Raw genomic sequence first — 26,947 nt, forward strand, 5'->3', positions numbered from 1 at the left:
ATTTTTGCTATTATCATGGCTGCATTAAATGTTACCCTGCATTTTAACTAAAATGGCCAAACATTTTCAAAGGCATCATCCACTACAAGAATCTAAGGTAGTGTGTTCAGAATTCCAAACTCAATTTCTTCAAACACCTGGTCAATTCACAAAACTAAATGAATCAATTCAATTGCTTAATCAGCTAAATCATCTGGCCAGCATAGTCAAAGTGAACCCCCCCAAAGGATAATACGCCCTAATAGAAGTATATGACATCTCCAAAGAACAGTCTGGGCACACAGAAGGGATGGCATTTCCTCTTCCTGATGGTGTCTGCTTAGAGCCCCCTTTTCAAATATTTTTCCTTCTTTACATCATTTCACTCATTTTCTGCAGTCATGGTTTACAGATTTTTTTCCCTTGATGTGAAACAATCTTTGAATACTTGGTATGATTTGAAATCTCAGGTTAAAAATACTCAGAACCTTAACAGCGCATTTGGGCTGATAACAGCCTTTTCCACTCTGTCTCTTCAGAAATGAGGTACTATTGAATCCTTGCTCACAGCCACTTTGGGAGGATCAGCCATTCCTGCTTGCCACTGTGTCTTGGATGATCAACTACTTTCATTTCTTCAGTGAAATGGAACCTGGAAAGTCCTTGAACTGCTACCTCAAACAAGCAGCTTATTACCTATTTCTTTTTCCCACCAGGGCAGGTTTGGTCTGGCTCACATGTGTGAACTAAAACTCTAGAGCACCCCAGAGTTGGGGCTCAGATTCTATCACTCACTGTCATCCAGATCTGGCAGGTTTATGATTCCAGGATTCCAACCGTAGAGACGCAGAAAGCTAAGTGAATGAGAATTTAGTATATATACGGCTGATAGCTTTCTTGCAAGAAGTAAGGAGAGTGTTTAAATACAAGAACCTAGATCCTGAGACACTAAGAGAATCAGAGTGTGAAGTACAACATGTGAAGTCTAATTTTGTATTGCTGGACATCTGCTTAGTGGTTTCATATTATTTTCACATGTCATGTTGGGCTTTCTTCCAAGATGTAATAAAATTAATTAAAGACCCTCCCAAATAAAACTGTCCCCAATATGCTGTGTGCTGTGGCCATTTTAGTGTTTAAAAGTGAAATCATCATCATCTCTTCTATAATGTGGAGCCTGAAAAGACTATGAAATACCAATGGGTATGAGGAGGTAAGATGAACAGAAAATAAAATCACCTTCTACTAGGAAAGCAAACACATTCAAAAGGGAGAAGGGGAAGAGTAGTGAAAAAGAGGGACTCAGAAGTGTTAAGGACTGGTGAATTATTTAGGACAAGTATGTGCAGAGCCAGACAGGAAGATGAGCCTTAGAAAAATCTGATTCAAGAGCTGAAAAACTGGCTGCTATCCAGAGAAAACAGAATAATATGAAATTGATTTAATGAGTAGAGATTAAAGGAGTTAATTATAAAGAACTTGTATAAATAATTATTAAGATGCAAGACGGGACCCTTCCGAGATTTGATAGCTCAATAACACTTTGAAGGCTTGATGATTAAAGTGTACCGCACAGGTGCACTGCCAGAATGCCCACCGTGACAGGAAACGAAGTGTTTACAAAGACATAACACATGATGGGATTAAATTAAAATACATCCAATTGAACTGAATGTCAAGGAAACCTTTTTTTCCTCCTCCTAAATTTAATAAATAGATCAACTAGATTATGTATTTAGTCTTTGGTGGTGGTGGGAGGGAAGATAGTGAAATATTTGTTGCTAAGGAGATTTAAAATTAGACAGGTGGAGGGTAGGAATAAATATGTCCTGCATTAGACTAAAAGAACATACAGTTTTCCCTTGTCACGTCCATTTTTATGACTCTGACTCCACCCCAGATATGCCAGGGTATTTACTGTTACAGACGTGTAGGTTTTTTATGGTTTGAATTCTTGATTTGTGCAATTAATTGCTTTCTCTTTTCGGTCCAGCGATTTGCTAGAGAAGCAGCGTCAGTGCTTGCCAGTGTGTGGTCCGCGGAAGGCTGCCGCTGCCCTGGTGCTCGGTAACTTCACTGCCTCGCTGAGGCCCTCTTTCAGGCTTAACTGAAAATAGTAACAATAACCCCAGCATTATTACTGTGATGCTTTCTCTTTATTAAGTAGAAATGTGTAGTTTCTAGGACAGTGCCTAGCAAGTTGCAGGCACTAAAACTTTTCTGAATAGATGAAGAGCCAAAAATGAATTTCTTTCCATGTTTGAATGTGCTTTGTGCCCAGCAACGTTAGCTTATAATTCTGTTTTTTAAAATTTCTTGCTTTTTCTCATTAATACAGGGAAAGTTATTCCTAATAGACACCACATCTCATAAATCTCCAACCTTTATTTTCTCCCCGGTGGTACCGCTGCCACACTCACATGTATGTTGTTCCTTTTCATTTCTAGAAGAGCCACCTGGTTTCCCGAAACAGGGTCAGAGCCTAACACTGTCATTTCACAAGGGCATTGAGCACAATGATACTGTGAAAACTTGGAATCCTCTTCGCATTCATTCTTATTAAGTTTTTTCCTGTTTCCATAAACTTCAAAGAGCCCTGGAAATTTTTCCAGTTTGGGTGGAGCTTCACTTAACTATAAATAACTCTTTGAGGAATATTTAATGATTTTCCATTACTATGCCAATGACACCCATTATATTACTTATGGGACTCTATAGTATGTAGCAAAAATATACATTTTGAAAAGAAATGTACTCTTTCTGCAAATGAAGCTGTGAGATCAACAACCTTGATTTCTAATTCTTAAGTTTATTTCAGAGAAATTTGTAGTGAGAAAAAGGCAAACATTCCCAACTCATCTCTCAGGTAGCCATGAAGTTAACCGTGCAGATGCCTTTCAAATTTTCTCCAGGAAGACCCTCGGAACTGGACCTTGGGGAGGGCAATGCCCACTTTCTGGCTCACTGAAATTTGTTATAGTCAAAATAGGCACACACACTGAAGATCAACTTGGTAGAGTATGTAGTGTTTTTTATATTAAATGCAACTGAAGGTGTCTACCTTATATTTTGACCTGAGTGATATACTAAAAAAGGCTTTTGGAAAATCTTATACTAAGCACCACTGAATTTTTGTTTTTGTGTTTTTAAAATTAACGATATATGATGTTTGAGGACATTTCTATAGATATTGATGTTAGGCCCTTTGATCAGGAGTATAATATGCCACCTCAATATTCCTTTAATGGGAAAACCAAGTACGACTGGTGCAATTTTGACTTTTCCAGGAATGCAGCCCCCAAGAAATGAGACAAAGACGAGCGTGTGTCCCTTGGGCAACACACACATCCCAGTGTGGGATGCGTGTTCACACAGCACACTGTGGATGCAGTGAAACAGTTTCCCATCACTATGGATGGCACTTTGCATGTTGACTAGGTTTCCAGTCAGGAGGGCAGGTGGCAAGCTTCTCGATATGAGGAATTCATCACTTCTGTTTGGGTCGTTCTCTCTCAGAACCCTCAGCCCTGCAGCCTGGACTTGCTCGGCAAGTTACGTGGCCCCTGAGCTGACCACGTTGGCTTGAACGTCTGGCAGGAGAAAGGGGAGACACAAACCACCTGAGGCACAACCACTGATTTAACCTTTGGTGCTGCTTAATTCCATCTCCCCAGTCCTTTCTTTTGATTGTTATATTTGTCCAAATCGCATTTGGATCATCTTTGGATCCTAAGATTCATGGGACACCAATGCAGCCAAGCCCGCTGTACTCCCTGCTCTCTCCAGCCCTGCCCTTTATCCTGTCCAGTAAGCATTAAAACTGGTAAAAACCACGGCCCCACCACAGCAAGCACCTGCGTACACATTTTACCAGTCATCCTGTGATACAGGTTGAATTAGTTTATGTAGAACAAGCCATGAACACTTTAGTGTGGAAAAATAGTATTATATAAAGCTTAATATTAAACATTATGAAAAAATACATATTTACAGAAGGAACTACAAAATACAACTATGTACAATAATATCTGTTACCTTTAAATTACATAAATTCTTTAAAATTCTCCAGATTAATAAATTATACATAGTATCAACAGAAATAGCTGGCACCTCTGTAGGGCATGAAGCAAGTTTTTAAAAAGAAATCACACAGTGAATAGTTTTGATCCAGAAGATCTCCGGGTGCATTCTCAATGCCTTGAATAACCCGCATCTGAAAGGAAGGACACCAGAATTAGAGGCTGTAGCAGGGTGTGTCACAGTTGTCTGTTCTGTTTATGAAAATGACAAATGGCAAAGACTCGCAGAAACGACGGAAACTCAATATGGTTTAGGATGAGACCGTCCCAGGTCATTGCATTCAGAACCATAGATTACTAGAATTGGAAAGGACTACTGATTCCAGTCTATCCCCTCTGGTTTTACAGATGAGCCCAGAGACCCAGAGAGGCACAGAAACTCACTCAGGGTTACACGGCTTGTGAATGCTAGTTAGTTCCAGAGCTAGTTCCTGAATCCTAATTTTCAGATGCCTGAAGCTAACCATGCCATAGTTAGCTTCTTTCAGGAGCACCCAAGATCACACTAAAGAAAGACTCTTAAACAAGTCAAAACAATACAAAGGAACCTCCAAGATCCTCCAGAGCCCCCCTCCATCCTGGAGCTTCTTAAAGAATCTGCCATGCAAAAACCTCAGTTTACTATACAGATAAATTAGGGGGTAATTATTTACAAAACAAAAGGATTATCTGATTTACAAAGAACTCCCTTAAGTAGCAGCCCTCTTATGTATGGGTGCTTTACAGGTTATTAACTATTTAACATACTGGCTAGGTGGGTGGGTATAGAGGGTGCAGAGAACTAAATAAAACTGAAGAGCATTTAGAAATGGTGATAAAAGAGCTCTAAAATAATGTTTGTCCCCCCCCCAAAAAAATCTATAGGTGGATATTAGTCCGTGTGGCAAGAAACTGAAACTTATGACAACAGCTACATGAGTGAACATCTTGAAGTGAGCACTCCAGCCCCAGTCAAGCCTTCAGATGACTGTAGCCCTGGCCAATGTCTTGACTGCAACCTCATGAGAGACCCTGGGCCAGAACCACTCAGCTAAGCCCCTCCCAAATTCCTGATCTACAGAAACTATGAGATAATAAATATAGAGGTAAGCTGCTAAGTTTTGGGGTCATTTGTTAGCTGGTAATAAATAACTAATACAATGTAACTTCAAATTTGCAATTAGCCAATGTGATAAATTAGATCTTAATGATGGTCCTGAGTAGGAAAAGGCAGACCCTTCACGTGTCAATTAACTATTGTCTGATCAAAGCAGTGCCTTACAAAGTTTATACATTTTTTTCTACTGAATTTGTCATTTAGAAAATGTTACATGCTTGTTCTAGGAAATTTAGAAAAAACATAAAATGGAAGAAAACTCATGTATTATTTTACTGCTCAGAGAAATTTATTTTAGTATTGTGGTATATTTCTTTCCAGTCTTTTTTTTCCCCTTATGTGTTGTTTTTGTTTGTTTTATGTTCTTCTTTTCTTACTTAACTTACTTATGAGAATATCTATACTATTATAATATCCTTAAAAATATCATTCTTAATGACTGCATCGTGTTCTACTCAGTGAATGCACTGTGGTGTACTTAGTCCTCCACTGTTAAACATTTAGATTTTTTCACTCAGACCTTTAACTATGAAAAGCTTCATGCATAAAGCTTTTGCAGTACTTAGGGTGGCAGTAGAAATACTGGGTGGAAAGAACATATTAAGGACCTTGATACACATGGCCAAGTTCTTCTCCAAAGGGATTTTACAATTTGAACTCCCAGTTGCTATTTCAAAGCATCCTCCTTAGCAGTGAGCCTTATCCCTTAGAAATGTTAAGCCAAGTCCTGAGTAGAGGGCACCCCAGGCCTAGGAAGAGATACCACGTGAAATCTGTGCTCCACTATGGGGGCTCTCCTCCCCACTCTGCCTCTCTTCCTGTTGCCACTTTGTGAGGGCCTTTCCCTCAAGCCTTTGGGTAGAAGAAGAGATGCGTGGTGCACGTTGGAAAAGCTTGAGGTTTTTAATGGTTTCCAGATCCACTGTATTTCGATAAGTAAACTCATAAATTAGTGAAGTAAGTTCCTACCTCTGTGATACTCTGGATTCACATTTTCGTAGATTGGAAACAAGGGGTTTTCTTGTTCACTCCGTAGCTTCCTTGCTCTGAGAACATCTCTTACACACTGATGTAGGTATACATACTGACACTATGAAAAGGCAGAAGACATGTCAGAGGAAGGCAAATTTTCAAGCATAAGAAAGACAAGGGGGGCTTCCCTGGTGGTGCAGTGGTTACGAATCTGCTTGCCAATGCAGGGTACATGGGTTTGAGCCCTGGTCCGGGAAGATACCACATGCCGCGGAGCAACTAAGCCCGTGCACCACAACTTCTGAGCCTGAGCGCCTAGAGCCAGTGCTCCATAACAAGAGAAGCCACCACAATGGGAAGCCCGCGCACCGCAACGAAGAGTAGCCCCCGCTCACCACAACTAGAGAAAACCTGTGTGCAGCAATGAAGACCCAATGTAGCCAAAGATAAATAAAATAAAATAAATTAATTAAAAAAAAAAGAAAGACAAGGGACTCTCACCAAACCTCAACAGTAATGGGATTCTATATGGTTAGCAAATTTCTTGATTATCCCTTCACTAATGGTCTCTAGTATGTAGAAGAGTGACTGCTTTCTATTACCACAGAGGATAGAATTATGATATTGGGCAGAGAGGTGGTGTGTATTCATCTTTTTTTCTGTACGTGCGTATTTAGAGTATGTTCTGTGAGGGCCTACAACTATGTCTGGCCATAGTAGGTCCTCCACAAATAGTTATTAAATATACAAATGAATGCCAAACACTGTGCAATGCATTTTACATAAATTATCTCATTTGATTATTTTGACAACCTCGTATAGTAGATATAATCATCCATATGAGTGGAGACTCAGAGAAGTTAAGTAACTTCTCCAATGTCACATAGCTGAGAAATGGGACCCTAGGATTTAATCCTGGGTGTGTGAGCCCAAACTTCATGTCTTTTTCACTACACCAGTTTTCTTAGATGAAACCTAATTTCATTGCATTGTTGAATGAGAAAATCATTTCACTGCATACTGTGCTATTTCATTCCCTTTTTGGGGGGGGAGTATGGTGAGAAAAAGGAGGTGTATACAATAGGTGTGTATATCTTGGTTCTCTCAGCATCTGAGTCTGACTCATGGAAGAATCTCAAACATGTTGGCTGACTGCAGAAAACCACAGAGGCTTACACAATGAGGATAGACCCACCTGTCAGCTATCTGGAAGCTACTTTTTTTTTTTTTTTTTGCTGTCCCTTTGGAGAAGGTTGTGTTCTCCTTTGTGCAGCTTTTCTTTATTTTAGGAAATGCTTAAATTCTTTACAAATAGAATGATATTTTAAAATATTTTTATGCATGGTCTGCCGATGATGGCTCTGCTTCAAGAGATGAGAATTCTTTTAGTTCAAATTTCTAAGCTGCTTCGACACCTTTCCTTGGGTCAGAATTTGAGCGAAGAGTTAACCAGAGGTAATGTTTAAAATGAGTTATAAAGAACAAGACAAAACTAAATTTCAGCCAAATTTTAAGCTATGAAATCTGGTCACATATCAGAGTTATTTTCATAAAAAGAGTCATGGACTAATTCAGCACACTTTCATTTCGACCTGTATGAAAACAAGTCTATCCTGAATTTTTGAAGCAAGTATTGTAAGCAGAATTTAAATATAATTATGTGTTTGTGTGAGAAAGTGACAAATTTTGTGTTGCTTTGAAGCCTTATCAGACTCTCCTAGATTGGAAAAGCAATTTCTGTCTCCTCTGAATGTCTGTATGACCCATTTACCAGGGCATAGTGATATGGGTCTGGTTGTTGTTGACCTAAGTTACCATTTGGGTGCAGGAGCATGGTGCGTCTTGCCTGTGGTTTAGAAACTAACTCCTTTGAAATAGAAACAAGTATAGAAGAGTCAGTGTTTTGGTGACCAAAAGGACACCACAAAGACCTCCACTGACAACAGAAGCTCAGCCATAGGCGGCCAAACTTGTGCATTGGGCCCCCTTCCTTACTACCAACCGAGCTGTCTAATAAGGGAATGAATGTCTGTGTAACCTTAGTGCTCAGCCTTGGGCTCTCTCAGTGACACAGCACTGCTCAGATGAGGGACCCTGGGCTCGCAGTCTGCCACCAGCTGGTCTAGATGGGGATCTCAGTTTCCCCATCTGTAAAACAAGGAGAGCAAGGTCTCTTCTACAGCTAACATCTTTTGACTATTAATGGTTTGTATTAGACTTTGTATTGCTGTCAATTAGATGGATATTGAAAAACATTACTAGACCCTATGTTTAAGATGATCCATGTGGTCAGCTTTAGAGTATTTTCAAGGTTTGAGACACAAAGGGAGACTATAAAATCTTACGTCATCAATGATCTCTAAAAGTGGACAAGTATTTATTTTTATGTGTTGGCACTAGGCATTGCCCCTGGTTGCATGGTCATCTACTCATGGGACCTCATCATATAGGTCTGGTATAATCATTAGATTAGGATATTTCAAAGAAACCAATCAATCATAAGTGAGGCCTGTGTTAATATTAATAACTATTCTCTGCATTTCTGCTCACAAACTGAGCTCACTTGTTATGAGTGTTTCATGACACCGTGATCTTGAAAATTCAAGAAGGGTACTCTCCTGAAAATGGTTTTCAGTATAGGCAATCATTTTTGTCATCTTGAAAACAATCTACCAAATTATAGACTGACACTTCCCTGTTTTCTCCCATCCAAAGCATAATTCATATTTTCAATTCTACTGGGATATTAAATGAGTTTGAGAACTTAGAGTTTGGCTGTGAATGAGCTCTTGTACCTCTATGCTACGACTTATTAATAAATTCTTCAACAATGATCCACCCTGGGCTTTGAAACCAGTTAAAATTCATTAATTTGCCTTGTCTTAAATATAAAATTCTTCTTTTCCCAACAGAATACCCCTTTGAAAATGATTACTACTAAAACCTTCAGATTGTTAATGTGCTTCCCACTTTCTTTTTTCTCTTGTTGTGAATTCCTTTATTCTTTATTCACATTTCATCTCTCTTCTTTGTTCTTGGATCTTTAAATCTTAAAGGCAGTTACAATACTTGACCTAGTAATAATGACAGTTCATGTTCTTCAGTCAAATACTGGGTCTATCCTACTGGTAAGGGCAATACTTTGATCGTTTCTTTTGGAAAACATACAGTCAAATCGGAGTGCAAGAAAGCATTAAACTTTAGAATCAAAATCTACCCTGAATTTCTCCCTAGCATGTGCTTTATTAAAACTTTCCTTTATTATTATTATTTTTTTGTTGTTGTGCTTCTCTCTCTTTTTTTTTTTTAACATCTTTATTGGAGTATAATTGCTTTACAATGGTGTGTTAGTTTCTGCTGTACAACAAAGTGAATCAGCTATATGTATACATATATCCCCATATCTCCTCCCTCTTGTGTCTCCCTCCCACCCTCCCTATCCCACCCCTCTAGGTGGTCACAAAGCACAGAGCTGATCTCCCTGTGCTATGCAGCTGCTTCCCACTAGCCATCCATTTCACATGTGGTAGTGTATATATGTCAGTGCTACTCTCTCACTTCGTCCCAGCTTACCTTTCCCCCGCCCCATGCCCTCAAGTCCATTCTCTACGTCTGAGTCTTTATTCCTGTCCTGCCCCTAGGTTCATCAGAACCATTTTTTTTTTTTAGATTCCATATATATGTGTTAGCATACGGTATTTGTTTTTCTCTTTCTGACTTACTTCACTCTGTATGACAGACTCTAGGTCCATCCACCTCACTACAAATAACTCAATTTTGTTTCTTTTTATGGCCGAGTAATATTCCATTGTATATATGTGCCACGTCTTCTTTACCCATTCATCCGTCGGTGGACACTTAGGTTGCTTCCATGTCCTGGCTACTGTAAATAGTGCTGCAATGAACATTGTGGTACATGTCTCTTTTTGAATTATGGTTTTCTCAGGGTATAGGCCCAGTAGTGGGATTGCTGGGTCATATGGTAGTTCTATTTTTAGTTTTTTAAAGAACCTCCATACTGTTCTCCATAGTGGCTGTATCAATTTACATTCCCACCAACAGTGCAAGAGTGTTCCCTTTTCTCCACACCCTCTCCAGCATTTATTGTTTGTAGATTTTTTGATGATGGCCGTTCTGACCGGTGTGAGGTGATACCTCATTGTCCCACTTTATTCTTAACGAAAAGTAGATAAAGTCTAATGTATGAACTTCACATCATAAAAGATCATTTTTCCTATGTCCAGCAAGCTGGTGAAGCCTTAGTTCCATTCAATTTCACCAATAGCTGTAGTACGAGATAATATTTATAGGATTGTACTTATAGCCTTTCATGGTCTCTGAATGCACAGTTTAGCAGAGGGGCAGGTATGTGAACAAATAACTATAAAGTGATAAACATAAGACAGAATTGTTTATAAAGCTTCATACATGAGAAGAAGCCATCAGGTTCACTTTGGGGGGAGGAAAATATGGAGCTAGAGAGAAAAGGCGACGTTTGTTAAGAATTTGAGCAAAGAAATAGGACATTCCAAATGATGTAAATCACATGAAAGTGCAAGTATATTCTGAAAACTGTGAGGAGTCTAGTGTAGTTAAAATGTAGGGTGCATAGGTCATGGGAAACTCCCAGGACAATCCCCCAAACGAGCACTGAGTCCCATAACATCCCACTGTTTCCTCCTCGTGGGGAGCAGATGCGATTGACGGACGGTGACTCTCACCTATTGTTCTTTAACAAGTTATTGCTCCGTCCGAGTGTCTCTCCCAGAGTCAGGCTGCAAACATGCCCCAAGCCAGGCTAAAAGAAGGAGGGACACACTCGCAGCTAAGAGAAGGAGGGACACACTCGCAGCTAAAAGAAGGAGGGACACACTCGCAAACTCCCTGTCTAATGCCTCCTTGTTTAGAAACCCTTGCTCTTTAATATATTTATCAAAACTTGTGAAGCCCTGCACCCCTTTGTCTCTCAAATGAGGTAGAATAAAGTTGAGGTTGACTCTCTCTGTGGATCCAAAAAGTAATACAGGGGATGTCAGAATGTCCTTTTTCCTTTGCTGGAACCGTCACCCACAGGGGCTCAGCTGTGGATCGCACCCCTTTGCACTCAGAACCAAGTGAGTGGTGCCGGTTCTGAGCATCTGAGACTGTAGAAGGAGCCCACCTTCAGCAGAGCCTTCAAGCAAGACAGATAATATCTGGATATTGTTTGGGATTTTGTTTGATAGAGAAAAAAGGAAAGAGAAAATTTCTATCTTATTGCAATCTTTATTCAGCAAGATCAAAAGAATTGTTGATTCTGGCCCAGAGAGGGAAATCTTCCTTAATTTTGACAGACCCTAAAACAGTGGGGATGGGTGGCGTTAGGACATGAAACTGGGGAAGTAAGTTGGAACCAGGCTATGAAGAGCTTGAACTTCATTTTAAAGCAATGAAGAGCTTTCCACGATTTTTATGCAGGGACTTGACACAGCGAGAGAGCACTTTGGTGGTGGCAGTGGTGATGGAGCTGTTAGGGCAGAAGCTAGAGGCAGGAGAGCCACAAGGAGGCTACTGCGAAGGCCCGCTGGGAGTTAGTAAAGGGCTGGGCAAGGGCGGGGCGAGAGACTAGAACAAGGAGAAAGATGCTTGGTAGAATGCACAGGGCTTAGTCACTGCTCGGATGTGACTACGGGAACTGTGGGAACAGAAGTCAGATCCCCAACCAGGGATCGAACCTGGGCCCCCTGCAATGGAAGCACGGAGTCCTAACCACTAGACCGCCAGGGGAGTCCCTGTTGTTTGTGTTTTTAAAGAAAGATAATGAGTTCGGTTTTGAGGGTTTTGAGTTGGAGATGAGATGACCGTAAGGCTTCCTGGTGGAACTGTCCAGGAGGCAGGTACTCAGGTGAATGCTGGGGAAGGAGAATGAGATTTGGGAGATATGAGCATCTACGTGGTTCCCAAAGCCATGGGAGTGGAGGACATCACGAAGAATGAAGATGGAGAGAAAGAAGAGCTGTGCCTTGAGGACAGAACCTCGGGAACTTGAACACTGAAAAGGCAGGCTGAAGAACAAGAACCACAGAATCTGCAGAGAGGTTAGGAGGAGAAGGGGAAGAGAATAGGGGAAAGAGAAGTTATGTCCAAGGAGAAGGGAGAGCTTTGGCATATCGTGTTGCCTCTGCCCTGGAAGTCATATTTACAGTAGGGGTGCCTGCTCTTTGCCAAAATGCGTCTCCAGAGCTCTGGGCAGGTGTACAGAAGTGATACATGGCCCAAGAAGCTCGGACAGTAACCAGGGAGCCTGAACCCCCCCGCCACACACACACCCCTTGTGATTATTTATAATGTGATAATCTCCTCTTCCCCAAATTACAAATTAAGTATGGTTTGAGTTTGTGAAAATGAAAACAAATTAATAATGGAATATTGATGCTGACTTTTTAGCAGCATAATTGTAGGATATTTGTTCATTCATTTAATAGATTAAAAAAAATATTGAGGTTAGAGCAAAGGAAAACAAGTTCCTACCCTCTAGGAACTCGTAGTCTTTTGGAAAAAGCTGAAGGAAAACAATTATGATATAGTGTGATATAATTCTACAACCCTTAATTAAAGAACAGAGCTAGACAGCGGTCATCAGTGGCTGCCAAAACCGTTAAGCGAAAGGCTGATGGGAAATGTTATAGTGGATGAGCATTGTCATTTCATCAGCACAGAGAAGAGACACAGCCAGGAAGTGTCTCCTGATATGATGCAACAGGAAGTACTCAGCACCACCCATGAAGCATGTGGTGGTAAAAAGGAACCTAGACTTAATGAAGCCTGTAGATCTAATGACCCACTGACAAAAATTATGGGAAATAGAGGAATACATTACCTTACATTATGAAAAATGGAATACATTATGAGAAAGCAGTCAGCCACGTTCAGAACGTGGGAAAATCTATGGAAAATGAACTGATTTCTTTAACAAATAAATGGCACAGAAAACAAATTAGAGGGAGGACTGTTATAGATGAAAAGAAATTTAAAAGAGACTTCAACCAAATGCAGTGTATGGACTTTGGACTCTAATGCAAACTAAGTGAAAGAAGCAATTTTTGAGATAATTAGGGATATTTTAACACTGACTAGATATTAGATGATATTAAGGGATTATGATTAAAATTGTAAGGTGTGATTATGGTATTGTGGTCATGATTTTTAAAGAGTCCTTAACTGTAAAAATATATATATAACTGTAAAATATATATGTAATAAAATATATAATATTATTAATAATGCATAATATATGAATATATACAATATTAAAATATATTATATTAATTATATATGTTTTTAAATACACAGTATTAGTAGGATTTGCTTTAAAATATTCCAGTGAGGTCATGAGCTGGGGGAACAGTGTATGTGGGCTATAAATGCAAAAAGAACACAGAATACTGATAACTGTAGAGACTGGGGTTTGGGTATGGACATTCATTATACTATTTTCCCTAGTTTCATGTATTTTTTAAAATTTTCATAATAAAATATTGAAAATTTTATTATGGAATTGGGGACAGAGGGTCCTGGGTGTGGGCACTGCCTGTACGAGGCAATGACGACAGTGTTTTCCCAAACGTGTAACAGAATATGAGGATCTGCAGGATATTAATATGTGCTATACAACAAGGGGATCCGGGGGCTTCCCTGGTGGTACAGTGGTTGGGAATCCGCCTGCCAATGCAGGGGACACAGGTTCGAGCCCTGGTCCGGGAAGATCCCACATGCCACGGAGCAACTAAGCTCGTGCACCACAACTACTGAGCCTGCGTTCTAGAGCCCGAGAGCCACAACTACTGAAGTCCTCGTGCCTAGAGCCCGTGCTCTGCAACAAGAGAGAAGCCACCGCAATGAGAAGCCCGTGCACTGCAACAAAGAGTAGCCCCTGCTCGCTGCAACTAGAGAAAGCCTGCGCGCAGCAACGAAGACCCAATGCAGCCAAAAACAAATATAAATAAATAAATAAATAAATTTATTAAAAAAAAGAAGGGAATCTGGGGTCAAAGCAGTTTCAGAAATAGTGGGCTCAACCAAGCTCGAGGGGAGCCTTTGCTGCAGGACATCTCCATTTTGTGGAGCATGGCCACCTGCACAGCTTTCATGTACCCTGTGACTCTAACAGGGGACATGGTAGCATGTAGAACTGTTCCCCTTTCTGACCATAGGCATTTTTTTTTTAAATAGAGGACTTTGTAATGTTACTTGGGAAACACAAGGGCAAGAGAACTTGGGCCTGGTAAGGCAATGATACAGGGGAATGACAGGCTTGGTCTGTCTGGGGACATAGATTTGACTCTGAGGCTGTGGGGCAGGGCACTTGGGGCTTAGGGCTTGTGATTCTCCAGAACAGGGTTCAAGTCCCAGCTCAGCCACTTCATAACTGTGCAAAGCCCTTTAGCCTCTCAACTTCAGTTTTCTAGCCTGGAAATGGAAAATAATACTTCTCTCATCTGTTTTTTTTTTTTTTTTTGGTGAAAATTTAATGAGATAACATGTTCAGAAATGCCCTGCAAATGTCAAAGGACTGTATAAATGGAAGCATTTACCCTTCACAATTAATGTACACTCTTTGGTGTGGGGTTGCAGCTGGGGTGGGCTGAAGGAGAGAAGAGATTAGAATCTGTTTCCTCTTTACTAACTGAAGTTCTTGCGCTCAATCACCAGCCTATCTTAAAATGACCTTCATGATGAACTAGCTGACCTTTCCCCATGTTAATGCATTGATTAAAAAAACAAATCAATTTTTCTTCCTACCCACCTAACGAAGATGGGCAACCAGTTCAGTAAAGATAAGAATATACATCATCCTCAAGGTCACTGAAACTTGTTTCAAAATAAAAAGTCCTAGAAAACATCAATATTCAATTCTCTTTCTTCTCCTAACGAGTCATAGTTCTTTCCCCTTATGAGATTAAAGCCCTGGACATTTTCGAGGAGGGAGACAGACAGGCTGGTCTGTGTCCTTCACCCGAACTCTTACCTCGGTCTGGACCATGTGAACCCTGTGAAGTCTTAGGTCATGCACTGCTCCATAAATGTCCACAGAATCTTTGGAATCTAATTGCTGGAGGATTCGGTCCAATGCGATAAAGGTTCCAGTCCTACCCACACCGGCACTAGAAGAGAGCGCAAAGAAAGACTGAGCCTTTTTATTAAACTGGCCTTTCTGGACTGCATCCAGAGACTCTAGCACAATCTTTCCTTTCCCTTCCAAGTTAGAGGAGACTACAGGAATACTTCTTTCTCTCAATGTGCTCTCTCAAAGAAATATAACCAAGGCTCTGGCCTTCCATCCTTCCTCCTTCCTTCCTCCATCTTCCCACCCCACCAGAGGTAAGGACTTGCTGTGTATCATTTCCATGCATGCTTTCATACTCTTCCTATATTCATGTAAATCCACACACAATATATTCTTTTAGTGTGTTTCAAAAATTTACTAAAATGGTGACACGTTTTATGTATTCTTTTGCCAACATTTCTATTGAATATTGTTTTTTGAAATTTGTCTACATTGGTACATGTAGATCTAATTTCTTTTATAGAGTTCATAAACCACCACTAATCCATTCCCTACTGATAGGCAGTGAGATCATTTTTAGTTTTTCTCTATTACAAATCGTGTTGCAGTGAACATCATTGTGCACATGTGTGGGGATTTCTCAAGGGCTGATATCTAGAAGCAGAACTGCTGGATCATAGCAATATGAACACCTTCAGCTTTACCAGGGATTGTCAAATTGCTCCCTAAAATGATGGCATAACCTGGGGATTTTTGATGCACATATTTATAAGATAAAGAAGAACAGTTTTTCAGTGGTATTGGGTGAAAATGCCTGCCATTCTTTAGAAAGCAGGAAGCTCTTGAGAGCCTCACATTCCTATTAAAAGCATCAGGGTTCCAATGACATAGAAAAGCAGGGCTCCTAGGGTGCTGGGCAGATTTGGAGAAAATGAGTACATTTGACATTTCTCTTACTGTAGCAATTCCCTGCTCTTCATTTATTAGTGCCATTCAGTTAGGGCTATCAGAGTGTTTCTGCAAACATTAATTAGCTAAACACCAGGCTCCCCAGAGAGAAAGAGAGTAAGAGACTGCTTGTTAGCTTGATTTTATGGACGTAACAGACTGAAGCAAAGAGAAGTCAAGAGAGAACAGAAATTTAAGAGCAAAATTGGGTTGCCACATATGGCAAGTGCCACTCGACCCGGCAGGAAGTCTAGAGCAGGGATCCTGCAGGCTGGTTAGGGTTTACACAGGTGGAGGAGAGAGAGAAGGCCATTCCAAGGAGTGAGAATGGTAAGAGGCAAGGATGAGTGTGAGCGGTTTCCTCCCCGGCTACGGTGGCAGGGGAGTCTCTGGGAATTTGGATAGGGGGGTGAGATGGGGCCTAATTATGGGGGACCTGGCAGTCACATAAGAACTTTGCATTTGCTATAGTAGGAAAAAGAGCAAGAGGGAGAGAAAGATGGAGAGTGAGGGTGAGAGACTGTGTGAAGGGGTGGGGTTGGGGAGGAGTGGGTGGAAGAAGAACATCCCCTGGGCCCCTGTAGACTGGGTGGGTAGACAGATCCTGCAGCCACTAGATTCTTCAGGCTTACACCCTTATTTATACTCCCAGCTGCCACTCTGTTGGCCCCAGGGGGTGGAGTACCTGCAGTGCACCGCGGTGGGCCCGGCCCCCGGCGTCCTGTTGATGTAGTCCCTGACAGTTCTCACAAACTGGATCAGGGACTGTGTGGTCTCCGGGACTCCGTGGTCCGGCCACACCGTATAGTGAAAGTGGCGGATGAGTCTGTGGGCATCCAGCTGTTCCTCCTGTAAGAGCAGAGCAACTAATAAGAGGCGTGGCCCGAGGCAAAGCTTCAGATTTGACAACCGTTCCCATGCAGGGGTTCCTGTGAGAGAAACTACAGGAGAAGGAACCAGCAGAAAATAGGATTCACGGGTGTTCTTCATCTGCCCAAGCTGCGTTATTCAACGAAGTCAAACAAACCAACATACGCTGCATATCCGAAACTCCCGGATGGTCCACTCGGGCAGCACGGACTCCGAGAGCATCTGCAGGATGAGGTCCCCGTAGTAGAGGGAATCCTGGTCCGCTGGCCAGTAATGGTCACACTTCACCTAGAGGAAGGCGGGCAGAAAAAAAAAGTGAGTCCGGAAACGCGCCTCCTCCACGAACCTGTGCTTTCCCTCCTCGAAACGTCTTCCTGAGCTGGAATCCAGGGTGAGGTGCTAAGGCGATTTGACCATCTTTTTTGCACTAACCTGCTCATGGCCAGGGCTGAAGCTGGGCTGCTGTGAAGGAGAGACACCGTTCAAGGAGCAAACCCCCCAACCCTCGGATTCATTTTCCTTTCAGGTTCAGTGTGCTATGGCTTGAGTTTTTGTTGATTTCCTCAGCATTTCAATTCCACTAGCACATAAGCCATGTCTTACAATTTCTCGGTTTTGTTTGTTTGTTTGTTTTTCTGAAGAAAGATCCAGTTGGGAAGAGGAAGGCATTGTCTCCCTGGACCTTTTTTGTTTATATTTTGATATCGTTGTCCCAACCTGGATCCAGTGCCATGTGCCATGTGATCTTTGCAAAGTCAGAACATTTAGCCAAGCTCACATTCATTCACAGGTGGAGACAGGCGAAAGAAGACTGTGGACATATCATTATTGAGCACAGTTACTGGGCAGTTCATGTAATCTTTCTTTTTAATCCTCAAAGTAACCATATAAAGTAGAGGATTATAAATGCCAGTACAAGAGGTTTGCTTAGTTTGTCCAGATAACTATTTTACTTTGTTTCTGCAGACACAGCCTAAAATTCACTTCTCCTTCTTTCCTGAAAGTAGGGACAGCGCTGGGGACTCTGCCGGTTTATCTTTTCTCTCCATACAGCGGAGAATGGAGCAGACGAGAGGCCAGGTAATCCTTCTGTGTCATGGGCGCTTCTGATAATCCCAGTTGTCAAATGCAGACATCTTTGACTGAAACTTCAGACCCAGAATCAGAATTGGGCATCACCTGGGTTTACGATAGAGCCTTTTATAACCGAGTGGCTTTAATTCACTAACAGTGTTCTTACATGACCCCTACTTGGCTTTTATGGTCTTTAACTTCTGATGGGGATGGGGAGTAGAATTACACCCAGGTGGAGGAAAGCAAGGTTGGTATGTCAGGAAGACCGTTTACTCACTCGGCCCTTCTCCACACACTGGGTCACCATGACGATGTTGTGAACATTCTGTTCCCACGCCATTTTCCAGAAGTCATCCTTGGTGCCGGGAAGAGGTCCCTGAGTAGCGATGTATTCTCTCCTGAAGTTGTTGCCCTGCAATGAATTTACAATGTGGAGAGTCGGAAACAATGGGCCTCTTCACAACTCTAAACAAAGGGTTAGCTCTGTAGATTAGGTGAGATGTAAGTCTTTTCCAGGGCCCTGACTTGAGAAAAAAGATACTAACACGCGTCAAGGCTTGGGAGCAGGAAGGACAAAGGCCGGAACACTGAACTATTGTTAAGAGCCAAGTTCTTTTTTATTAGGTTGTGTTTATTCTTAAAGGCAGTGGAGGACTCAGGCAATAATTTAGAAAACACTTCGCCCTCAATTATGAGTGTGTGTAAATACATATACCTGTGCGTGCGCGCGCGTGCGCGTGTGTGTGTGTATGGACTGTCTGAGGAACTGACATTGATCAGGCTCTTTCCTTATTTAACATAGAAGAGTTTTAGTCATTTCAGGTACTTGACTTTGGGTTGTTGGTAAGAGATACCATGCAAGGGAAACTTAAGGGAAGAGAACCCACTGTTTACTGAGCATCCACCCTATAACATGCTGTGGGGCAGGATTTTCACAGATCTTATTTAATTGTAACCACAATTCTATGAGCTAGGATATTTTCACCCACATATCCTGCACTCCAGCAACATGGAATTACTTGCAGATCCCAGTAGAAGCTCTTTCTCTCCTTGCCTCTCCTCAGGGCCTCTACACTGTGTCACCTATGCCACCCCCATCCCCATCCCACCCACTGCCTCTCCTCTGGCGAATTCTTATTTGTCCTCCAAGTCTCAGCATGGTGCCTGCTCTGCTGAGCCTTCCTTTATCTATCTTTCTGCTGGAGGATGTTCTCCCAGGAGCTCCTGCAGCAACCTACAGCCTCTCGCTACTCAGAGAGTGGTCCTCAGACCTGCAGCACAGGCATCATCTGGGAGCCTGTTAGAAATACAGAATCCCGGGTCCCACCCCAGTCCTGCTGAATCAGAAGCTGCATTTTTTTTTTTTTTTGGCCGAGACGCGCAGCATGTGGGATCTTAGTTCCCCAACCAGGGATCAAACCCGCGCCCCCTGCAGTGGAAGCACAGAGTCTTAACCACTGGACCGCCAGGGAAGTCCCGTCAGAAGCTTCATTTTAACAAGACCCGCAGATGATGTGGATATATGTTAATGTTGGAGAAGCACCATTCTAGTCTGTCAAGGGCGTCGCCCACCTTGTCATTTCCTGATGCCACAACTCTGCTGAGAGTTCCCCGAGGGTTAGGATTCCATCTGACCCTCTCCTTGTACACAGCTCAGAGTCTGACTTACAGTTAGCGCTTTACTATATAGTGTTTATGGAGTGAATGGAGGATTATTTGAGGTAAATATTATCCTCACTTTTTTTGGAAAAGGAAATGGAGGCCCAAAGAATTGACATTAACTTGCCCGAGGTCCTAGAGTCAGCAAGGGGCAGAGATGGGATTCAAACAGGGTCTGTCTGACCTTAAAGCTTTTTCCACTGTAGGTGCTGTAGGAAGCCGGTGAAATGCTAGCGAGAATCTGAGCCCAGAGGTTTGACAGAACCTTTGAGTTGTGTCTGTGGTTTTCAAAAATCCAAATAAACTTTGAATCAGCTTCCCTAGCTAGGCAGCCTTAGCCGTGGAGGTCCAGCTTCCTCAGGGAGCTCTAATCTTGACTAAGGGCTGCAGAGAGAAAATGACCTTTGAAAATGCCTCCTGGGCTCATTATAATCATATGTGACTATAGCCATTTTGAAAACTGGGCCTTAGCAGTGATTGAATAGGACAGCCTGCGTTTTACGACAATCAGACAGGATCTTTTTTTTTTTTTTTTTTTTTTTTCTCTAAAACTGACATGTTTCCAGACCTAAGAACGGTGGGAGCGTGTTGGGGAGGAGAGTTGTCTCCAGCACAGCCACCCGTCAAAGCTTCATCCCAGTCACTGTGGCCCCGTGGCTGGTTCACTTACAGGGATGTAGCTGGCATTAATATAGTCAGAGCACGGGTCATCATCCACATTGGACAGCTTCACTCGAGAGGCGTCATCTGCAAGGAAATTTATTGACAGAGATTTGCCAGTGAGTCGCAGTGATTCTCCTACTGTTTACAGAATGCTTGGTATTTGATGTGCGTTAGCTCTGACCCCCATGCCAGCCCCACAGGGGAGGTATTCTCATCTCCATTGTGCAGATGAGGCTTAGACAGGATCACTAACTTGCCTCTGGTTGCACAGGTGGCCCAGAAACACACAAGCAGACGAGCCAAATGCTCCCTGAAGCCCCCTCTGTGCTTTCCTTTGTAATACCATATCATTTGCCCGATGGAGTGGCCAGCTCCCTTTCACTGCTAGAATGAATACAATCCAGAAAAACTACCTTCTATTGCTTCACCTAATTGGGTAAGGATAACATATAAATAGATATACATATATAAATAAACAAAAAAACAAACAAACAAACAAATATATATATATAATTGCTAACTAGAGACTTTAAGTAAACCCAGCTTGGCCCGTATTGTTAACCCTGTTACTGCTCTTAGGCCTCTAAGGAGAGGCATTAGGACCACATGGTGAAATGTCAACAGCATAAGAGGCCTCTCAGAGCCAGAATCTCAGCTGGTTGTTATCCCCCTGGAGGGAAGTGCAATAACATACAAGTCATTTCTTTTTAAAGACTTTTCAGAGCCTCTGAATATCTCCCATATCCAGCTATACCATATTGCTTTGCCCCATTTTACTCGTGGAAAAGAGAAAAAATGGCTAGAGGAAGACAGTATTACAAATTTCAACACAAAACTTACAGGGCAATATATTGTTGTATCGATTTTTCCCTCTATTCTCTGGCAAGAGTGCAATGTCACATGATTGGTTTCGACCCACGTCTTTTAGGTCCTGTTAGGTCAAAAATAAGTTTGCAGGTGAAGAATGTGAGATAGAAAAGGGCAAATCAGACAGTCCCTGAGATACATAACAATATAACCATATGTTACACTAGCTGCATTTGTGGAATGTCTCCTATTGACCACTGTGCGTCAGCTCTGATCCCCACGAGAGCCCCACAGGAGGTAGTCTCATCTCCAATTTACAGATGAGGCTCAGACAGGATAATTCACTTGCCCCAGGTCACACAGGTGGCAAAGCTGGGAAGTGAATCCAAAGCCTAGGTACTTTTCACCAAACCACATTGTCTCCCAGGCAAGCAAAAGGCCAGCTTAAATAACTGACAGCAATCTGTATAAAACAAACACATGAAAGGATGCTCAACATCACTAATCATTAGAGAAATGCAAATCAAAACCACAATGAGGTTTTACCTCACACCTGTCAGAATTGGCCATCATCAAAAAATCTACACACGATAAATGCTGGAGAGGGTGTGGAGAAAAGGGAACCTCCTGCACTGTTGGTGGGAATGTAAATTGATACAGCCACTATGGAGAACAGTATGGAGGTTCCTTAAAAAACTAAAAATAGAACTACCATATGACTCAGCAATCCCACTACTGGGCATATACCCTGAGAAAGCCATAATTCAAAAAGAGACATGCACCACAATGTTCATTGCAGCACTATTTACAATAGCCAGGACATGGAAGCATCCTAAGTGTCCATCGACAGATGAATGAATAAAGAAGACGTGGCACATATATACAATGGAATATTACTCGGCCATAAAAAGAAATGAAATTGAGTTATTTGTAGTGAGGTGGATGGACCTAGAGTCTGTCATACAGAGTGAAGGAAGTCAGAAAGAGAAAAACAAATACCATATGCTAACACATATATATGGAATCTAAAAAAAAAATGGTTCTGATGAACCTAGGGGCAGGACAGGAATAAAGACGCAGACGTAGAGAATGGACTTGAGGACGCGGGAGGGGGAAGGGTAAGCTGGGACGAAGTGAGAGAGTAGCATTGACATATATACACTACCAAATGTAAAGTAGATAGCTAGTGGAAAGCAGCTGCATAGCACAGGGAGATCAGCTCGGTGCATTGTGTCCACCTAGAGGAGTGGGATAGGGAGGGTGGGAGGGGGACGCAAGAGGGAGGGGATATGGGGATGTATGTATATGTATAGCTGATTCACTTTGTTATACAGCAGAAACTAACACAACATTGTAAAGCAATTATACTCCAATAAAGATGTAAAAAAAAAAAAAAACTGACAGCATTGGTTTGCATCTGAAGTTTGTCAATTCTTTCTTACCATCTGGTCTGGGTAGCGCCTTGTCTGCTGTACTATTCCGGAGATCAAAATGGCCTCTGAGACTAGGTGGTATATTGTGCAGGGAATGGATTGAGGCACAAAAGAACGCGCAGCTGAGACCCTAAGTGCCATCCTAACTCCTGAGCCCAATCAGCCTGTGATTCCACAGTGAAGGCTTGGAGGGAAATTCTGCTAAGGACCAGGGGTGCTAAAGCATCATTGCCTCTGAGTTGTACCTCGTATTCCTTGGATAGAAGGTAGTTGGAGTCGGCCTGCAGCTTCATGAAGTGTCCTTCAAACTGATTTACTTTTATTGGGCTATAGTTTAAAATATAATAGAAAGAAAAGAAAATTACTGAAGAACAGGGAAAATGCCATACCCAGCCCCAGTTACATTTCAAAAGCAGATAATACAGTAACTAATGAGTTCTCTCTCTTACCAAGAAGTCTTCCGGTTACTGTGAAGAAAAGCCAAAAGAAGAAAGATCTCATTAGCAAATCTCATGTAATACAGTCAACTCATCTTTCAATAAATGAAGTGAAGGAAAACGTGCTCACCCTTTTTGGCCCAGGTTCAAGTGGACAGACAGTGGTCGATCCCGACGAATGCTCAGGCGGGCAGAGGGCCTTTCTCGACCATGGCTGAAACACAAGGGAGAGGACTTATATTCTGGTTACGAAATAATTTAAACAAATTTCTCCATTTATGGTAAGGCTGTGCATGTTTGTGCAAATATGGATTTTTCAGTACATGTATATTTTACACTCAGCCAACATCCCTTTGAGGGAGGGAAAAGGGAGGAAGAACATGAAGAAGAAATAGATTTTTCCCACTCAGAAACCATCCTGCAATAGCTGAAGATTTGTCTTCTGGTTTTTGGCTACAGGTCATAATCACTTCCCACACTCTCAATAAAGCTTTCTATAAACACACACACACAGAGAGTAAACCTTAGAGGCAAGACACGACTGCAAGAGAGAGGACATGCCAAAGAAAAGAAATTCCCTAAGAAAAGAGGGCATGGCATTGGGGCCACATGCTGTTTAGTTCTTTTTGGTCCCTTCTTAAGTTAGCATGGCAGATATGAGCCACAAAATGGAGATGTCAACCATACTTTTCAGCATATTTCAGAAAAGTATTCGGGCACACAATTTGCAGACATCTCTGTCTTCGTGAGGTAACTGAACCACACACACGATTTTTTTTTCCTGTGCCAAAGGAGCTATTTCACATCCAAATGAGGCTACAGATGGCCCCTCAGTCATTTGGTAAGGGCAAGACTCAGCAGTGGTATGTAGAGAGGCTGAAAAAAGTGAGTCATGGTTTTAGGGTTTGATTCTTGTTTTTCTGAAGAAACAAAGGTGATTTAACCTGGAGAAATTAAATGATTTTCCCTCCTGACTTTTCAGGCTAAAGAGCATTTTCAGTTGCATCTTTAAAATTGTGGACCCAATTGCCAAAGGGATCTTTGTACTCACCTGGCTTTCTGTCTGCAGATTAATAAGGCAACAACAGCTACCAGCATGCCAATTAAGAACAGACCAGCACTCACACCTTCAATAACTCCAAACAAAGGCTCTACAATAATCCAGAGGGCAACAACAAACCCAGGTGGGAAAATTAGTGTTAAAGAACCAGTAAGATAGCTATTGGAACCCTAGCTCCCTAGGAATGTTATTACAGAAGGATGCAAACGATGCCCACATTAAGGCATTTACTATCTAAAGGCTAAGCAGTATGCAGCTGAAAAGATGAAACATTGGCTACTACCATGTAACAGCAGCTTGGTCATTATACTTTTGAAGTCAATGGTGTTCACCTTATAAAGGAATTTGGGACTTCATCTATGCTTGTATGTGAAGCTTTGGGGGCACTTGAGATAAAGGCCAGCAGTTTGCCACCAAGGTAAATATGCTATTTCACTTGTATGAAACGTGTTTTACAGCATCTGGGACACTGGCAAATCCAGTGAATTGCTCAGAATTATTTTAATGAAATTCCATTTTTATTATCTGGTTCGATACTGCCACTGGGAGTTTATGAACAGGTAGCCCATTTTAAAAACAGTTTATTGAAATATAATTCACATGCCATACTATTCACCAATTTAAACTGCACAATTCAATTAATTATTTTACATTCAATTTTATAACATTTTCATCACCCCCCTAAAAGAATCCCCAATGCCCCTTAGCAGTCATTCTTCATTTCCTCTCCCTAGACCCTGGCAACCACTAATCTACTTTGTCTTCATAGATTTGCCTGTTCTGGACAATAAATTGAGTAATAAATATGTGCTTTGTTTGTGATTGGCTTCTTTCACTTAGCATGTTTTCAAGGTTCATCCATGTTGTGGCATGTATCAGTATTTCATTCCTTTTTATGCTGAATAATATTCCACTGTGTGGATATATCACATTTTGTTTGTCCATTCCGCCATTGATGGACATTTGGGTTATTTCTATTATTTTGGTTATTATGAATAAAGCTGCTATGAATCTCCATATACAAGTTTTTATTTTCATTTCTCTTGGGTATACACTTAGGAGTGGAAAAGCTGGGTTAGAGGGTAACTCTAGGTTATTAAACCTTTTGAGAAACTGCAAAACTGTTTTCCAAAGAAGTTACACCATTTTATTGATACATTCTACAAGCAATGTATAAGCCTTCAGATTTCTCCATATCCTTACTAACACTTGTTATTGTCTTTTTGATGATAGCCATTCTAGTGGGTGTGAAGTAGTATTTTATTGTGGTTATGATTTGCATTTCCCTAATGTCTAATGATGTTGAGCATCTTTCCATGTGCTTATTGGACATTTATGTATTGTCTTTGGCGAAATGTCTATTCACATCCTTTACCCATTTTTAAATTGTGTTGTTTGTCTTTTTATTATTGAGTTGTAAGTGTTCTGTATATTCTGGATACTTGACCTTTATCAGATATATGATTTGCAAATAGTTACTCCCATTCTGTGGGTTGTCTTTTCACTTTCTTTATGGTGTCCTTTGAAGCACAAGAGTTTTAAATTTTAATTAAGTCCCATTTATCTAGTTTGTTGTTGTTGTTGCTTGTGCTTTTGGTATCATAGCTAAGAAACCATTTCCTAACTCAAGGTCACAAAGATTTACTCCTATGTTTTCTTTTAAAAGTTTGATCATTTTAGCTCTTACATTTAGGTCTGTGGAGTAGTCCATTTTTGAAGTTGCATTTTAAGCCCTTGGATTTGTTTATTCAATGTGCTTTTCAAGGCTTACTTACCAAATCAACACAGTCATCTTTCTTTTACTGTGGTTAATATTCTTTTTTTGGATATATGTTTACTATCTTCCTTTATTGGACTACATACAATTTTTGTTGTATAACAATAATTTAAATAGGGAAGAATTGTGTTTACAAATCCCTTACTTAACATTAAATTATAAGCAAACACATCTAAATCCTCCTGTGTTCTGATCCCTTTTTGGTTTGAAAAGTGGGAGATTATCCCTATATTTGGCATAAATAGATGGGAGTGTTTGTGAGGCTGAGTTATCTTTTGTCATACAGCATGAGAGGCTGTTTCAGCTATAAAGAAGAACTTCCTGAGACCAAGCATTGTGGAAGGCTGGGTACAGGGAAAGGCTGGAAAGATAATGGTATCAAAGAACAATGTGCTAAACAATAAAGCTATTCTCAGCATGTTGGAAATATTCTGAATCCGAGCAGTGCAGAGGTTAAGAGGTCAGGCAGAAAGTGCCAGAATTGCAGCTCTGCTATCTTGGGCAAGTTACATAAACTCTTGGTACCTCAAATCCTCACCTTTAAAATGGGGATGATAATAGGATCTACCTCAGAAGGTTGTAGTGAGGATCAGGTATATTCTAAGCACAGTGCTTAAAACTGCTGCTCCACAGGGTGAAAAGTAAAATTAGCGACTATTATTACTCAGGCTTTCCCTCTAACATAAATTTATGTAAAGCCAAGTTAACATTTTTTTATCATGTAAAAGCAACATATAATAAACAAAAGGAAAAAAGTCACCTGTAATCCCACTACTTTGAGATATTCATCATTAATACTTTGGTGTTTTTTCCTTCTAGTCTTTTTTTTCTATGCATTTCTATGTATATATTTCATATACACATTCCCACTAACGACTTGAAAGCCTTTTGTACCTACTTCTGTTTTGGCCTGTGCAAGCTCTTGATTTGACTGTTTTTCATCCACTGTTTTTTAAAAAAATTCATTTTTAATAGGAAAAAAATCTGGTATTTCTTTCTACCTTCTTTACAAGATTAATCCCCTTTCAGTCCATTCTGCTACAGAAG

The 26,947-nt window shown here is 41.2% G+C and overlaps 1 protein-coding gene across 4 annotated transcripts in view; it reads right to left on the reverse strand.

Annotated features, from left to right (window-relative positions):
* Positions 1–2,814: 2,814 nt before the first annotated feature.
* PTPRB (protein tyrosine phosphatase receptor type B) overlaps positions 2,815–26,947 on the reverse strand; it is a 113,200-nt gene continuing 89,067 nt past the window's right edge. For 3 of the 4 annotated variants that reach the window (XM_068560562.1, XM_068560561.1, XM_068560560.1), the window contains 12 exons: positions 24,115–24,214; positions 23,194–23,277; positions 23,076–23,093; positions 22,872–22,953; positions 21,227–21,317; positions 20,394–20,470; positions 18,342–18,476; positions 17,156–17,278; positions 16,806–16,969; positions 15,134–15,269; positions 6,124–6,244; positions 2,815–4,192 (listed from right to left, as the gene is read on the reverse strand). In XM_068560562.1, coding sequence (XP_068416663.1) covers positions 4,170–4,192; positions 6,124–6,244; positions 15,134–15,269; positions 16,806–16,969; positions 17,156–17,278; positions 18,342–18,476; positions 20,394–20,470; positions 21,227–21,317; positions 22,872–22,953; positions 23,076–23,093; positions 23,194–23,277; positions 24,115–24,214 — 1,154 coding nt within the window. In that variant the 3' untranslated portion in view covers positions 2,815–4,169. Of the gene's footprint in view, positions 4,193–6,123; positions 6,245–15,133; positions 15,270–16,805; positions 16,970–17,155; positions 17,279–18,341; positions 18,477–20,393; positions 20,471–21,226; positions 21,318–22,871; positions 22,954–23,075; positions 23,094–23,193; positions 23,278–24,114; positions 24,215–26,947 lie in introns of those variants that run through there. The other variant, XR_011075955.1, reaches the window with a different exon arrangement.

This window comes from Eschrichtius robustus, chromosome 13 (assembly GCF_028021215.1).
Source record: "Eschrichtius robustus isolate mEscRob2 chromosome 13, mEscRob2.pri, whole genome shotgun sequence".
Taxonomy (NCBI): Eukaryota; Metazoa; Chordata; class Mammalia; order Artiodactyla; family Eschrichtiidae; genus Eschrichtius; species Eschrichtius robustus.